General features: G+C 37.6%; 1 protein-coding gene across 1 annotated transcript in view; it reads right to left on the minus strand.

The window, feature by feature from the left end:
- scinlb (scinderin like b) overlaps positions 1-17,649 on the minus strand; it is a 62,657-nt gene that overhangs the window by 9,290 nt on the left and 35,718 nt on the right. The window contains 11 exon segments of the mRNA XM_061919851.1: positions 1,151-1,198; positions 1,201-1,324; positions 1,405-1,575; positions 6,309-6,399; positions 6,498-6,619; positions 6,688-6,903; positions 8,544-8,632; positions 8,727-8,859; positions 9,814-9,903; positions 13,020-13,169; positions 15,741-15,902. Of these exon segments, the coding sequence (XP_061775835.1) occupies positions 1,151-1,198; positions 1,201-1,324; positions 1,405-1,575; positions 6,309-6,399; positions 6,498-6,619; positions 6,688-6,903; positions 8,544-8,632; positions 8,727-8,859; positions 9,814-9,903; positions 13,020-13,169; positions 15,741-15,902 (1,396 nt within the window).

A 17,649-nucleotide genomic window follows, 5' to 3' on the forward strand; every position in this document is an offset into this window, starting at 1 on the left:
TCCTATCTTGCCGATTGTATTTTACCATATGTCCCGGCAAGAAATCTGCGTTCAAAAGACTCCGGCTTATTAGTGATTCCTAAAGCCCCAAAAAAGTCTGCAGGCTATAGAGCGTTTTCCGTTCGGGCTCCAGTACTCTGGAATGCCCTCCCGGTAACAGTTCGAGATGCTACCTCAGTAGAAGCATTTAAGTCTCACCTTAAAACTCATTTGTATACTCTAGCCTTTAAATAGACCTCCTTTTTAGACCAGTTGATCTGCCGCTTCTTTTCTTTTTCTTCTATGCCCCCCCTCCCTTGTGGAGAGGGTCCGGTCCGATGACCATGGATGAAGTACTGGCTGTCCAGAGTTGAGACCCAGGATGGACCGCTCGTCGGGACCCAGGATGGACCGCTCGCCTGTATCGGTTGGGGACATCTCTACGCTGCTGATCCGCCTCCGCTTGAGATGGTTTCCTGTGGACAGGACTCTCGCTGCTGTCTTGGATCCGCTTTGAACTGAACTCTCGCGGCTGTGTTGGAGCCACTATGGATTGAACTTTCACAGTATCATGTTAGACCCACTCGACATCCATTGCTTTCGGTCCCCTAGAGGGGGGGGTGGGGGGGTTGTGGGTGGGGGGGTTGCCCACATTTGAGGACCTCTCCAAGGTTTCTCATAGTCAGCATTGTCACTGGCATCCCACTGGATGTGAATTCTCCCTGCCCACTGGGTGTGAGTTTTCCTTGCCCTTTTGTGGGTTCTTCCGAGGATGTCGTAGTCGTAATGGTTTGTACAGTCCTTTGAGACATTTGTGATTTAGAGCTATATAAATAAACATTGATTGATTTAGACGTAGCTACAACACTGCCGACGGCACCTCTTCCTTAGGGCGTTTCAGTGTTATAACTTCCCCTTTATTGTTAGTTTTTAAGCCAAAATGTGTCCGTTCTCCCTTTTCTGTCTACACACTTTGTCCGCTTGTAAGTACTCAGTGGGCGCGCGCTGCCAAACATGCTCCTCTGCTCGTAAAACCAGCAATGTCATGACGTGACTTCGACGTGTGCCAATATTTATGTGTGTGTATATATATATATATATATATATATATATATATATATAGATATATATATATATATATAAAAAATGGAGAGGTCCTTTGGAAGCTCACCTGGTTCTTTTCCCTCTGAAACAGAGCTGGCACTTCCCCCAGGAAGCTCACCACATGCTTGGCGGCCTGCATTTCGTCATCGCTGGCGCCCACTCCTCGCCACACAAACAGTCCGCCGGGCGACTTCAGCACAAAGACGTCGTTGGTGTTGAGATTGGAAGCCGACGCTTGAACCTGCAAGACGGCGGCTGAAGAGTCAGGAGAGGAGGGAACGTGTGCTTGAAGGTAAATGAAAGCGTGTTTCCCCCCCCCACCTCGACAGCGCGGGTGGCGTGGGCGGAGCTCTGGCGGATGTGGAAGAGGCGAGTGCTGCTGGTTTGAGTCTGTCCACCTTTGCGGGACGTCCCCCCAAGGTGGATGATCATAGGTTTGCCCCTGAACAGGCTCATCAGGTGTGGGGGCTCCTGTCCCTGGGTGACCCTCACCTGACACAGGATAACAATGTGTTATTCTACAGCAGGGGTCGGGAACCTTTTTGGCTGAGGGAGCCATGAAAGCAAAATATTATAAAATTAATTTCCGAGAGAGCCATATAATAATTTTTAACACTGAATACAAATAAATGTGTGCATTTTTAAGTAGGACCAACATTTTAAGAATATAATAAGTATCGTCTTCTTTTTAATAACATTGTTATTCTGAAGCTAATGAATAAAATAGTTCTTAACATTAATGCGACTTCTTGAACAGGAACGGTAGAAAACGGATGGATGGATTAAAATGCATGAGAATGTTTCATATTTTGAACGTTATTTTTAACACTGTGATTACCAGCGGAATTATTCATTACGTATCACTGTGTTTTTCAACCACTGTGCCGCGGCACAGTCTGGTGTGTCGTGGGGGAGATTATGTAATTTCAATTAATTGGGTTGATAATATTTTTTGCAAACCTGTAACTATAATTCAAAAATGTGCTGTTATTGAGTGTCTGCTGTCTAGAGCTCGGCAGAGTAAGCTTTTAATACTCTTCCATATCAGTAGGTGGCAGCAGGTAGCTAATTGCTTTTGTAGATGTCGGGAACATGGTATGTCGTGATCACAATATGCGGGAGGCAGCATGTAGGTAAAAAGGTATCCAACACTTAAACTAAAAATAAACAAAAGGCGAGTGCCGCTAAGAAAAGGCATTGAAGCAAAACAAAACTAAAACTGAACTGGCTGCGACTTACAGTGTGCGGAGCAGACGGCGTCCACAAAGTACATCCGTACATGGCATGACAATCAACAATGTCCATATAAAGAAGGAGTGCGTCCGCACAACTTAAATAGTCTTGATTGTAAAAACAAAGCAGGTGCGATGAATAGCATTCCAGGAGGACATGAAACTGCTACAGGAAAATACCAACAAAAGAAGAAAAGCCACCAAAATAGGAGTGCAAGTCACACAGGAAAACACCGAAAAAACTCAAAATAAGTTACGGCTTGTCAGTACACCTACATAGACACAAGAGCTATTGCGAGAACAATTTTTTTTGTCTAAATTTTGGCTACTGAGTTTAATTTTTTTTATGTTTTCTGCTGGTGGTGCAACTCAGAATTTTTTCAATGAAAAAAATGTGTTTTGGCTCAAAAATGGTTGAAAAACACTGACTTTTCGTGTAAAGCAATGCCAGCTAAGATTTATCTGAGAGCCAGATGCAGTCATCAAAAGAGCCACATCTGGCTCTAGAGCCATAGATTCCCTACCCCTGTTCTACAGTAACACAGCAATCTTCCATGCCGAGCCCTCACACGGCAAAAAGTCAAATCTAAGTAAGATTAAATATCTCAAATAATGGTGATATTTGGTTATTTTCTGTCTGTTAAGATAATTCTCCTCACTAAGCAGATTTTATGTTAGTGTTTTACTTCTTTTAAGTGTTTTGGTCCTAATTGATCTCAGTAAGATATTACAGCTTGTTGCTGAGATTTTATGACCTATATCAGGGGTGTCCAAACTTTTTCCACAGAGGGCCGCACACGGAAAAATATAAGCATGCGGGGGCCATTTTGATATTTTTCATTATCAAATCATAACAAAATATATGGATGTTTTTTTTTTTAATCCTTAGGGCTCCTTAAGAGCATAGAACAGGGGTAGGGAACCTATGGCTCTAGAGCCAGATGTGGCTCTTTTGATGACTGCATCTGGCTCTCGGATAAATCTTAGCTGACATTGCTTAACACGGTAAGTAATGAATAATTCCGCTAGTAATCACAGTGTCAAAAATAACATTCAAAAGATAAAACATTCTCATGCATTTTAATCCATCCATCCGGTTTCTACCGCACACGTTCAAGAAGTCACATTAATGGTAAGAAGTATTTTTTTTATTGTTAGTTAGCTTCAGAATAACAATGTTATTAAAAAGAATAAGAGACTTATTATACTCGCACGCATTTAGTTGTATTCATTCTTAAAAAAAATAATTATATGGCTCTCACGGAAATACTTTTTAAAATATTTGCCTTGTATGGCTCTCTCAACCAAAAAGGTTCCCGACCCCTGGCATTGAGGGTCTCAGTCACTAAAATGTTAAAAATAAGTCAAATTATTATTTTTTTATTTTATTTAATGCTTACAGTAAATCTGTATATCAACTTGAGGTTGATAGAAAGTAAAACAAATAAGGTTTTATGCCTTTTCTGTGAAAGACAACTTTGTTTTTTATAGTAAAACTGAAATATGCAGTATTTAGATATAGATAGTACTTTATTGATTCCTTCAGGAGAGTTCCTTTATTTAGCAGTTAAAGCCTTCAAAGATCAATAATGATTTTAATTATTTAATATTTTTGAGGAATCACAGTGAAAAGTTAAATAAAATCCTACTAAATATATTTGAGATCCGAAAGGTTCCTCACTCATAAAGTGATACATTTTTATTCGTTTTTTTAACTTTTAACACTTAAATTTCAATATCAACTTGCGATATATCTGTCGATTTTAAGTTTGAACTATTATTTTGTTTGTTTTATGCTCTTTTGTCAAAACTTTGATGTTTTTATATGGTAACCACACAACATATGCAATATTTTTTCCACATAAAACATTTTAAAGTGATGATTTTTAAGTAATAATTCATTATTATTATTGATTATAACAAAGATTTTTTTGCCCTTTTTTTTTGAGCAATGGGAAAAAAGAAAATAAAGACAAAAGGAACAGAAAAACTGCCTGCATGGCAGCTTTGTGTCAACATTGCCACTTTTTCTCATTAGATCTCACCTCATTCCACTTTTTTTAAATTTTTGCAATACTATCAATTTTGCAATTTTTGTAGAATGTGTGGCGGGCCGGTAAACGATTAGCTGCGGGCCGCAAATGGCCCACGGGCCGCACTTTGGACACCCCTGACCTATATTGAGTTAAACATGCTTGAAACTAGAATATCAAGTGTTGCAAAGCTGTGTCATCAACACTCACAAGTATAAAACTACTTTTTCAAAGTAATAATTTCTTATTTCAAGCATGAACAAAAACGTCATGCCTTTGACACAATTGTGTCTCATAATTAAAACAGATGGCAGCCAAATGGACTTTGCTGTTTTATTTTCAATGAAACAATAGAACATACGTACTCATATAGTAGTACAGTTGGCACAGTACAGTAAACTGACAGTTAATATTTAAACATTTAACATTTCAAACTATTTTGAACAGAAATAGTTCATGCACATTCAGGAAAATTCTTCAAAATTACAATTTAAAAAAAGTGGGCCGAGGGCTGGGCTGTGTGTGTGTGTGTATATATATATATATATATACACACACATATATACATACATATATAATGTGTGTTTGTGTGTGGGTGTATTTATATATGTATGTATATATATATATGTATATGTATTTATATATGTATATGTGTATTTATATATATGTATATATATATACATATATATATATATATATATGTGTGTATATATATATATATATATATATATATATATATATAAATGTGTATGTATATATATATATGTGTGTATTTATATATGTGTATATATATAAGTGTATTTATATATGTATATATATATATATATATAGGTATATATACATATGTATATGTATATACATATATAAATGTACATATATATATATATACCTGTACATATATCTGTATATATATATAAATGTACATATATATATACATGTACATATATATGTGTATACATATATGTGTGTGTAAATGTATATATATGTACGTGTGTATGTATATACACATATGTATATGTGTATATATATTTATATACATATATACACGTGTATATACACGTATATATATACTGGTGTGTATATACATATATATATTTGTATATGTGTATATATATATATATATATATATATATAAATATATACACATATGTATATATATATATATATATACACATATGTATATATATATGTATACATGTACATATATACATATATATGTGTGTGTGTGTGTGTCTGTATATATATATATATATATATATATATATATACATGTGTGTATATATATATATATATATATATATTCCTGGCACACTAATTGACTGAAAGAGCACACACTTGGCGTGATGATGTCATGCTGTCGATGGGAAAATGCATTTTTAGACGATATGATTTGCCTAAGTGGCTAGTAGACCCCGAGAGTAACAAGCGGTTGCCTTGTTGCCTTTCCATTAAGAACAATGAACTAGTTTTTAGTATAAGTTCGCTGGTTTCAAGAAATGTAAATCCAAGCGCATATCATTATGTCAAGATAATGGCACTAGCGTCTACTTAATTTAAGAATATTTTTCAACATATTGAGCAAAAAGGTCTCATTTTTTTTCTACCAAGAAAAGTGCACTTGTTATTTGTGAGAAAATACTTATTTTAAGGGGTCATTGAGGTTATCCAATTTTACTTGATTTTGAAAGTCTTCACAAGGCCTCTGCTGGCCTCTGCTGGCCACTTGTCGACATTGCTTTCCCTGAAGTTTGGGGAGCTTTTAGGGACTTTTAAGGTTGTCTCATCATGTCATAAATCAGTCTTCCTTTTTTATCCTGAGCTGGAGCCTACCCCAGGTAACTTTGGTACACCCAGGACCGGTCACATGATCACATATTTGTGGGTGACTCACTACGTTAGCTGTAGCAGAGTGTCATCTACTTCCTGCTGGTTGAAGTTGTGCACCAGAACAAGCTCTAACCTGAACGGGGGATCCTCCCATTGAGTCATCCAGCTTCACGGTGAGGAATGCTGATGCGGCAAGTTCGTCTTGTGTGGCTTTCAGCCCCTGCCTGACAAACACACAGTAGGACTAAGTTCTGGAAGATCAAGCTACGTCCTAGTCTGGACAGAGGGCCGAACAGGAAGTTGAAATAGTAGAGAAACACACCAAGTATAAATGACGTGGCCGCGCTTGTGGCTGTAGAGGATGAGGTAACAGTCGCCCCCGTAGAAGTGGCCGTAGAAGGACGGATCCAAGGGGACCTTGTCACCGTTGTCCACACGCCAGATCTGAAACACACCGAAATATCACCCACATATTTTTTTCAACCTGGGCTTTGTCCAGTCAGAGTCTTTACCTGGAAGTCGCCCTTGCCGTCATCCACCATGCCGTGCTGAGCCGCCATGGCCTTGTTGGTGTGCAGGCTGGACGCGTCGAAAGGCACCTGCTCCACTTTGGCTATGCGGCCGATGGCGTAGGCCTGACTCGGACCGGTGGTCTCGTCCTTGTCCTTCCAGTCGCTGAAGAACTGCTTGAACAGCGTGGTCTCGGCTCCGGCAGGAAGCACTTGGATCTGCGAGGGGGAAACAAACAATTGTCAACATTTTTTTTGTGTGTGCTTGAAATGCCCAAACTATTAGCAGCTACTTTTTTTCCTACGCTTTGTACCCTGTGGCTTATGAAATGGGGCAGCTCATTTGTGGATTTTTCTGTGCTGACGGCCATGAAGCACAAGTTAAAGACATACAAAAACACTTAAACACTTCGTTGTTTGTGCTATGGTGCCCTCTTTTGGAGTGCTGCTGGGCAAATGTGAATTCCTGCTGTTTAAAGCTTTGAACTGGAAGTAGAAGTGAAGTGAAGTGAATTATATTTATATAGCGCTTTTCTCAAGTGACTCAAAGCGCTTTACATAGTGACACCCAATATCTAAGTTACATTTAAACCAGTGTGGGTGGCACTGGGAGCAGGTGGGTAAAGTGTCTTGCCCAAGGACACAACGGCAGCAACTAGGATGGCACAAGCGGGAATCGAACGTGCAACCCTCAAGTTGCTGGCACGGCCACTCTACCAACCGAGCTATGCGTCTCAGTAACCTAGTGGTTAGATCGGTGGGTTGTGAGTTCAAACCCCTCAGTTAGACCTATATTTTTATTTTGTTTTGCTTTGAGTTTTTTTTCTAAAAATTATTGAGTGCGGTTTATACAATGGCGCCCTCTATAGTCCAGAAAAAAATCTACAGATGTCTGATAATGGCTGTTTGGCCAATATCCGATATTGTCCAACTTTTAATTACCGATTCCGATATCAACCGATACCGATATATACGGTCGTGGAATTAACACATTATTATGCCTAATTTTGTTGTGATGCCCCGCTGGATGCATTGGACAATGTAACAAGGTTTTCCAAAATAAATCAACACAAGTTATGGAGAAAAAAAATGCCAACATGGCACTGCCATATTTATTATTGAAGTCACAAATTGCATTATGTTTTTTTTAACATGCCTCAAAACAACAGCTTGGAATTTGGGACATGCTCTTCCTGAGAGAGCATGAGGAGGTTGAGGTGGGCGGGTTTTTTTTAGGAGGTACCGGGGAGTATATATTGTAGCGTCCCGAAAGAGTTAGTGTTGCAAGGGGTTCTGGGTGATTGTTCTGTTGTGTTTATGTTGTGTTACGGTGCAGATGTTCTCCCGTAATGTGTTTGTCATTCTGGTTTGGTGTGGGTTCACAGTGTGCCGCATATTTGTAATAGTGTTAAAGTTGTTTATACGGCCACCCTCAGTGTGACCTGTATGGCTGTTGACCAAGTATGCTTTGCATTCTCTTGTGTGTGTAATAAGCCGTAGGTAAGATGTGATTGGGCCGGCACGCAAATGCAGTGCCTTAAAGGCCCGTCCCCAATATTGTTGTCTGGGTGGAAATCGGGAGAATGGTTGCCCCGGGAGATTTTCGGGAACGGCACTGATATTCGGGAGTCTCCCTGGAAAATCAGGAGGGTTGGGAAGTATGACTGGGAGACTCGACTTCTCTGTATTTTTCCATACGTCCGTGTACCACTCGGTACAGCGGCGTTTTAAAAAGTCATACATTTTACTTTTTGAAACCAATACTGATAATTTCCGATATTACATTTTAAAGCATTTCGGCAGTCCGATATTATTGAACATCTGTAGAAAAAAAAACTTCATGTAAAGTGTAGCACTACCTTTGTCTTGTGGCTGTATCCTTTTTCTTTGATGAACATCTGACCCGCAGCCATGGCGGCCTTGCGCTCAGACGAGTTGGCTTTCGGACCTGATTTGAAAACACCAGCATCCGTCACTTGACACGATGCCCGTTCACTTTTGCCCTCGGTGTTGTTGTTATTTGCACAAGCCAGTGAGGGTACCTTTCCAAACAAATATGTTCGCGTCCACGCCGTTGTCCAGGATGTAGCACTCGTCAGGTGACAACATGGCCTGTTTGAAGGGGCTGCACGGCGCCACGCTGGACAACTTCATGGGACCGGACGCATCCGAGATCTGTAGAGGCATATTTAGAATCACAACAATGCATCCCAACAGAGTGGCCAAGCCATCCCTACATGAATAAGTGCATGTAAAATATCAATTTGACTGCAATCTCATGTCCTGCCCCTTCCTGCTCCATCATAGACAAGAAGATAATGACACATTTTCCAAGGAATCCCCATTGTAGCTGATGTGTATTTCTGGTCTTGTCCTCCTCGTCCAGCAGTATGGCCGAATCAAAAAGACGTCGGAGACGCTTTACCGAACCAAAAGTTGCTTTATTACAAGCGAGTGTCATTATACAGGACTGCAGTTCCTGGAGGAGGTCAGGTCAAGAAAATGAGGCACTCCTAGCTTGGAGAAACCAAACCATGGCAATTTGGATGTAAATAGATTTGTTTTGAGCAGCTCTACAAATAAAATAAATCCAATCCAAACACTTAAATATAAATTTCCATGACTTAAAATGACCAGACCAGCAAAAAAAGTTTGTCAATTAAATGAATACATTTTAAAATATTTTCCTGTCAGGGGGAACAGTGAGTCAACCGTAAGAATCATTTAGGCTGCATGACCTTTTTGATTCCTTTTGACAATATTTTTCAGCACAGGCTTCAAACCCGTGCAGGCTGCACAAAAGGCCGCAGGTGCACCATTACGCTACCAGGGACAGTAAAATCCCAAATTTTTGAATTTGGAAAAACTCCCAGGATTGCAGTGAAGTGAATTAAATGTATAGTCCTACTTCTGAATGGATTTGCAGAAATGTTTATAAATCCAAGGAAAATAAATATTAGGATTATTTTCATGTTTTGGTTCTTACATGGATTTACTGCTCTTTTGTAGAAAGTGTTTGGCAAAAAGTAGTGGCTATTAAAATAAGTCCAAGTCGGGCGTAAACATGAACGAACAAACCAGCTGTCATCAATGACGATTGGTGTAATGGAATGTAGTAACAGCACGTACCATGTAGAGGGCGCCCTTCTTCCTATTTGAGGCTTCCACTTTGTCATCATCAGGAGTACTTGGAGCAATGGCCCCTTTGGGCCCCAGCACCTACAAAAACCACAAGCAGACCCTCAGAATAAACATGGCTCTCCAAGCACCACCGTAATGAGAAACATTTAATTACAGTAGCGTAGTAGGCCTAAATATTCATCAAGTACCACCATAATGAGAAGCATTAAAATACTTTGGCATAGTAGGCTTAAGTATTCATCATCAAGTACCACCATAATGAGAAGCATTAAAATACTTTGGCATAGTAGGCTTAAGTATTCATCAAGTACCACCATAATGAGCAACATTAAAATACAGTAGTGTACTAGGCCTAGGTAGTCATTGAGTACCACCGTAATAAAATACAGTAGTGTAGTAAGCTTAAGTATTCATCGAGTACCACCATAATGAGCAACAAAAAATACAGTAGCATAATAGGCCTGAGTATTCATCAAGTACCACCATAATGAGAAACATTAAAATACAGTAGCGTAGTAGGCCTAAGAATTCCTCGAGTAGCACCATCATAAAATACAGTAGCGTTGTAGGCCTAAGTATTCATCAAGTACCACCATAATGAGCAACATAAAAATACATTAGCATAGTAGGCCTGAGTATTAATCAAGCACCACCATAATGAGCAACATTTAAGTACAGTAGCTTGGTAGGTCTAAGTAGACATCAAGTACCACCGTAATGAGCAACATTAAAATACAGTAGCATAGTAGGCCTAAGTATTCATCAAGTACCACCATAATGAGCAACATTAAAATACAGTAATATAGTAGGCCTAAGTATTCATCGGTACCACCATGATGATAAACATTAAAATACAGCAGCATAGTAGGCCTAAGTATTCATCAAGTACCACCATAATGATAAACATTAAAATACAGTAGCATAGTAGGCTTAAGTATTCATGAAGTACCACCATAATGGGAAACATTAAAATAAAGTAGCGTAGTAGGCCTAAGTAGTCATTGAGTACCACCGTAATAAAATACAGTAGTGTAGAAAGCTTTAGTGTTCATCGAGTACCACCATAATGAGCAACAAAAAAAACAGTAGCATAGTAGGCCTGAGTATTCATCAAGTACCACCATAATGAGAAACATTAAAATACAGTAGCGTAGTAGGCCAAAGTATTCCTCGAGTACCACCATAATAAAATACAGTAGCGTTGTAGGCCTAGGTATTCATCAAGTACCACCATAATGACAAACATTAAAATACAGTAGTTTGGTAGGCCTAAGTATTCATCGAGTACCGCCATAATGAGCAAAATTAAAATACAGTACCTTGGTAGGTCTAAGTAGTCATCAAGTACCACCATAATGAGCAACATTAAAATACAGTAGCAAGGTAGGTCTACGTATTCATCAAGTCATCAAGTACCACCATAAGGAGAAACATTAAAATGTAGTAGGCTTAAGTATTCGAGTACCACTATAATAAGACGCATTAGAATGCCGTAGCATAGTAGGCCTAAGTATTCATCAAGTACCACCATAATGAGCAACATTAAAATACAGTAGCAAGGTAGGTCTACGTATTCATCAAGCACCACCATAATGAGCAACATTAAAATACAGTAGCGTAGTAGGCCTAAATATTCATCGACTACTACCCTAATAAAATACAGTAGCGTAGTAGGCTTAGGTATTCATCAAGTACCACCATAACGAGAAACAGTAAAATAGAGTAACGTAGTAGGCCTAAGTGTTCATCAAGTACCACCATAATGAGAAACATTAAAATATAGTAGCGTAGTAGGTCTAAATATTCATCAAGGACCACCATAATGGGGAACATTAAAATACAGCAGTGTAGTAGGTTTAAGTATTCATCAAGTACCACCATATTGAGCAACAGTAAAATACAGTAGCTTGGTAGGCCTATGTATTCATCAAGTACCACCATAATGAGAAACATTAAAATACAGTAGCATAGTAGGCCTAAGTATTCATCAAGTACCACCATAATGAGCAACATTAAAATACAGTAGCGTAGTAGGCCTAAATATTCATCGACTACTACCATCATAAAATACAGTAGCGTAGTAGGCTTAGGTATTCATCAAGTACCACCATAACGAGAAACAGTAAAATAGAGTAACGTAGTAGGCCTAAGTGTTCATCAAGTACCACCATAATGATAAACATTAAAATACAGTAGCATACTAGGCTTAAGTATTCATCAAGTACCACCATAATGGGAAACATTAAAATACAGTAGTGTAGTAGGTTTAAGTATTCATCAAGTACCACCATATTGAGCAACATTAAAATACAGTAGCTTGGTAGGCCTATGTATTCATCAAGTACCACCATAATGAGAAACATTAAAATACAGTAGCATAGTAGGCCTAAGTATTCATCAAGTACCACTATAATGAGAAACATTAAAATACAGTAGCATAGTAGGCCTAAGTTTTCATCAAGTACCACCATAATGAGCAACATTAAAATACAGTAGCATAGTTGGCCTAAGTATTCATCGAGTACCACCATAATGAGCAACATTGAAGTACAATAGCGTAGTAGGCCTAAGTATTCATCAAGTACCACCATAATGAGAAACATTAAAATACAGTAGCATAGTAGGCCTAAGTATTCCTCGAGTACCACCATAATAAAATACAGTAGCGTTGTAGGCCTAAGTATTCATCAAGTACCACCATTATGAGCAACATTAAAATACAGTATCATAGTAGGCCAAAGTATTCATCAAGTACCACCATAATGAGAAACATGAAAATACAGTAGCATAGTAGGCCTAAGTATTCATCAACTACCACCATAATGAGCAACGTTAAAATACAGTAATATAGTAGGCCTAAGTATTCATCCACTACCACCATAATGAGCAACATTAAAATACAGTAACGTGGTAGGCCTAAGTATTCATCAAGTACCACCATAATTAGAAGCATTAAAATACAGTAGCGTAGTAGGCCTAAGTATTCATCAAGTACCACCATAATGAGGAACATTAAAATACAGTATGGTAGTAGGCCTAAGTATTCATTGAAAACAAGGCACCAGGTGTTTACGGGGCAAAGAGTTGGCGTCGTTTATAGATTAGTGCTGGCAGCTGCTGCCCACAGGAGACCACCTCTGGACTCCAGCGTTCAAGTGGGACTCAGAGGGTGACAAGATGAACCCCGTTGTTACCTCCAGGATGGCAGCAGGCTCCTCGCCCTCGTCCACCATGTGCAGCCGGGCTCGTCCGTTCCTCTCGTTGTCCCTTATGCCGATGGCCACGTGGGAGGCCTTCAGCCTCTCGAAGCGGTTACACTCGCTGCCACACCACTGATAAACCTCCTGGGGACACCAAGAGAGACCACGTTTACTGGTCACATGACGTCTGGGGGCGCAATATAGCAGCCTTTGTGTTACAGTGGCAATATACATAACATTATAGTAAACTACACACACACACATTTACACTTGATCAATCAATCAACTAACATAGCGTTATGGTAAACTACACACACTTATACACACACCTGTTCAATCAATCAATTAACATAGCATTATAGTAAACTACACACAATTATACACACACCTGTTCAACCAATCAATTAACATAGCATTATAGTAAACTACACACACACACACCTAATCAATCAATTAACATAGCATTATAGTAAACTACACACATACACACACACACACACACACACACACTCACACAAAAACACACACGTACACACACACCAATCAAACAATTATCTTAGAATTATAGTAAACTGCACACACAGACACTTACACTTGATCAATCAATTAGCATTATAGTAAACTACACACACACACTTATACTTGATCAATCAATCAATTAACATAGCACAAACGCACATATACATATATATATATATATATATATATATACATACATAAATAAGTATGTATACACACACACTTATACACACACCTGTTCAATCAATCAACATACCATTATAGTCAACTACACGCACACACACACGCACACACACACACACCTGTTCAAGCAAACAATTATCATAGCATTATAGTAAACTGCACACACACACTTACACCTGATCAATCAATCGATCAATCTAACAGCAATATAGTAAACTACACACACACACTTACATCTGATCAATCAATTAACATAGCATTATAGTAAACTACACACACACACTTATACTTGATCAATCAATCAACATAGCACACACATACACACACATATACATATATACATATATCTATACATACATATATATGTATGTATATATATATATATGTATATATATATATATAGATATATATATATACATATACACACACACTTATACACACACCTGTTCAAGCAATCAATTAACATAGCATTATAGTAAACTACACACACACACACGCACACACACACACACACTTATACTTGATCAATCAATCAACATAGCACACACACACACACACATATACATATATACATATATTTATACATACATATATATGTATGTATATATATATATCTATATGTATGTATATATATATATAGATATATATATATACATATACACGCACACTTATACACACACCTGTTCAATCAAACAATTATCTTAGCATTATAGTAAACTACACACACAGACACTTACACTTGATCAATCAATCAATCAATCAATCTAACAGCAAAATTTTAAACTACACACACACTTACACCTGATCAATCAATTAACATAGCATTATAGTAAACTACACACACACACACTTATACTTGATCAATCAATCATTTAACATAGCACACACACACACACACACACACACATATATACATATATACATATATACATGTATGTATGTATGTATATATATATATATATGTATATATATATATATACATACATACATATACACACACTTATACACACACCTGTTCAATCAATCAATTAACATACCATTATAGTCAACTACACACGCACACACACTTACACCTGTTCAATCAAACAATTATCATAGCATTATAGTAAACTGCGCACACACACACACACACACACACACACACACACACACACACACACACACACACACACACAGACACTTACACCTGATCAATCAATCAATCTAACAGCAATATAGTAAACTACACTCACACACACACACACACACACTTACACCTGATCAATCAATTAACATAGCATTATAGTAAACTACACACACACACACACTTATACTTGATCAATCAATCAACATAGCACACACACACACGCACATATACATATATATATATATGTATATATATACACATACACATATATATGTATATATACACATACATATATATGTATATATACATATATATGTATTTATATATACATGTATATATGTATATGTACATATATATGTATTTATATATACATATATATATGTATATATGTGTATATATATTCATATATTTATGTATATATATATACATGTGTATATACTATATATACACACACACATATATATATATATATATATACATATATGTATACAAATACATGTGTGTATATATATACATACACATATATATACATACATACATATACATATATATATGTGTGTCTGTGTATATATATATATTTACATATACATATATATATATATATATTTACATATACATATATATATATATTTACATATACATATATATATTTACATATACATATATATATATATATATATATATATATATATATATGTATATATATATTTACTTTACATTCATGCTTTCGGCTCCTGGGCAAACGTTTTTGGCCCCACACGTCAAAAGGTTTGGACACCTCTGTCTTTAAGTGATTACTTAATGAAGTTTGCCAACTTCTTAACAAATGTACGGCGCAAAAAGCTATTTTAAAGCAAAGTGAGTAGATGAAGAGTCAAGTGTGTTACCTTTCCCAGGTCAATAATGAAGCAGTCTCCCTTGTTGAAGTTGGACCAGGACAGGTCCACCTCGGTGGCTCTGATAGCCCTGCGACCTTTGATGTGCAGCAGACGTTTGACGTCCATGTCGTTGGTCACCACGTGTTGAAAACCAGACGCCACGCCACCTCTCTGCCAGAAATAAATAGACAAGTGGTTAAATATTGGACTTATTGAAAGCACACCCTAAAGGGGGCAAGAAGGTCAACTTGGAAGACATAATGCAGCTCAGCACCAAAGTATCCATTAATAAGAATTTTAAAGTTTCAAAAATGAAACTTCTGGTTCTTTGTTGCCTGGAAGAACATACTGGTATAATGTGCCTATAAAAATGTTAGGAATACTGTACTGTTTGCCGCTATTTTTTCCCCTACACTTTATACCCTGTGGTTATAAAACGGCGCAGCCAATTCATGTTATTTTTCTTCGCCGACGGCCGTAAAGCCATCAGTTTTTATTAAACACATGCAACACTTGAGTGGTGTTATTGTTTGTGCTACGGCACCATATTTTGGACAAGTTCGCTCACTGCAGGTGCAACTGCCTGCAAGTGTTTAAAGCTTTGAACTGGAAGCAGAAGTGCCGTTCAGTCTTTTAGTATAGTATGGATTCTTCATTCATCACACCAAGCAATGTTTGTAAGTTTTACAATATAACTAAAACAATTTGTACTTCCTAAACCATCCCATGTGTGATGATGTCTGCAGGAGTGTTTTCATGCATCTGCTATCATATTATAATGCTAGCATTGTTTGTATTAGCTAATATACTAAAACATTTACAAGAGTGTGTTAGTATTGTTTTAGTTTCACAATCCTCAGTAAATTCACCAAAACATTGGTACATAACGAGGACTTCTGTTTTGTTTGATCAGCCGTTTTACTGCCTTGTTACAGACATCGTTTGGAAACAATTAAGGTATGTAAATAAACATTTACAAAATATTTCTGTGTAAATAACTCATTTGATAACGTTTATATCTGCGACTTATAGTCCGGTGCGGCTAAAATATGGAATTAAAAAATAAATAATACAAACCCCGTTACCATATGAGTTGGGAAATTGTGTTAGATGTAAATATAAACGGAATACAATGATTTGCAAATAATTTTCAACCCATATTCAGTTGAATATGCTACAAAGACAACATATTTGATGTTCAAACTCCTAAAAAATTTTTTTTTCGCAAATAATCATTAACTTTAGAATTTGATGCCAGCAACACGTGACAAAGAAGTTGGGAAAGGTGGCAATAAATACTAAAAAAGTTAGGGAATGCTCATCAAACACTTATTTGGAACATCCCACAGGTGTGCAGGCTAATTGGGAACAGGTGGGTGCCATGATTGGGTATAAAAACAGCTTCCCAAAAAATGCTCAGTCTTTCACAAGAAAGGATGGGGCGAGGTACACCCCTTTGTCCACAACTGTGTGAGCAAATAGTCAAACAGTTTAAGAACAACGTTTCTCAAAGTGCAATTGCAAGAAATTTAGGAATTTCAACATCTACGGTCCATAATAGCATCAAAAGGTTCAGAGAATCTGGAGATATCACTCCATGTAAACGGCATGGCCGGAATCCAACATTGAGTGACCGCGACTTTGGATCCCTCAGACGGCACTGTATCAAAAAACGACATCAATCTCTAAAGGATATCACCAAATGGGCTCAGGAACCCTTCAGAAAACCCCTGTCACTAAATACAGTTTGTCGCTACATCTGTAAGTGCAAGTTAAAGCTCTACTATGCAAAGCGAAAGCCATTTATCAACAACATCCAGAAACCACGCCGGCTTCTCTGGGCCCGAGATCATCTAAGATGGACTGATGCAAAGTGGAAAAATGTTCTGTGGTCTGACGAGTCCACATTTCAAATTAT

This window comes from Nerophis ophidion, linkage group LG14 (assembly GCF_033978795.1).
Source record: "Nerophis ophidion isolate RoL-2023_Sa linkage group LG14, RoL_Noph_v1.0, whole genome shotgun sequence".
NCBI classification, from domain to species: Eukaryota; Metazoa; Chordata; class Actinopteri; order Syngnathiformes; family Syngnathidae; genus Nerophis; species Nerophis ophidion.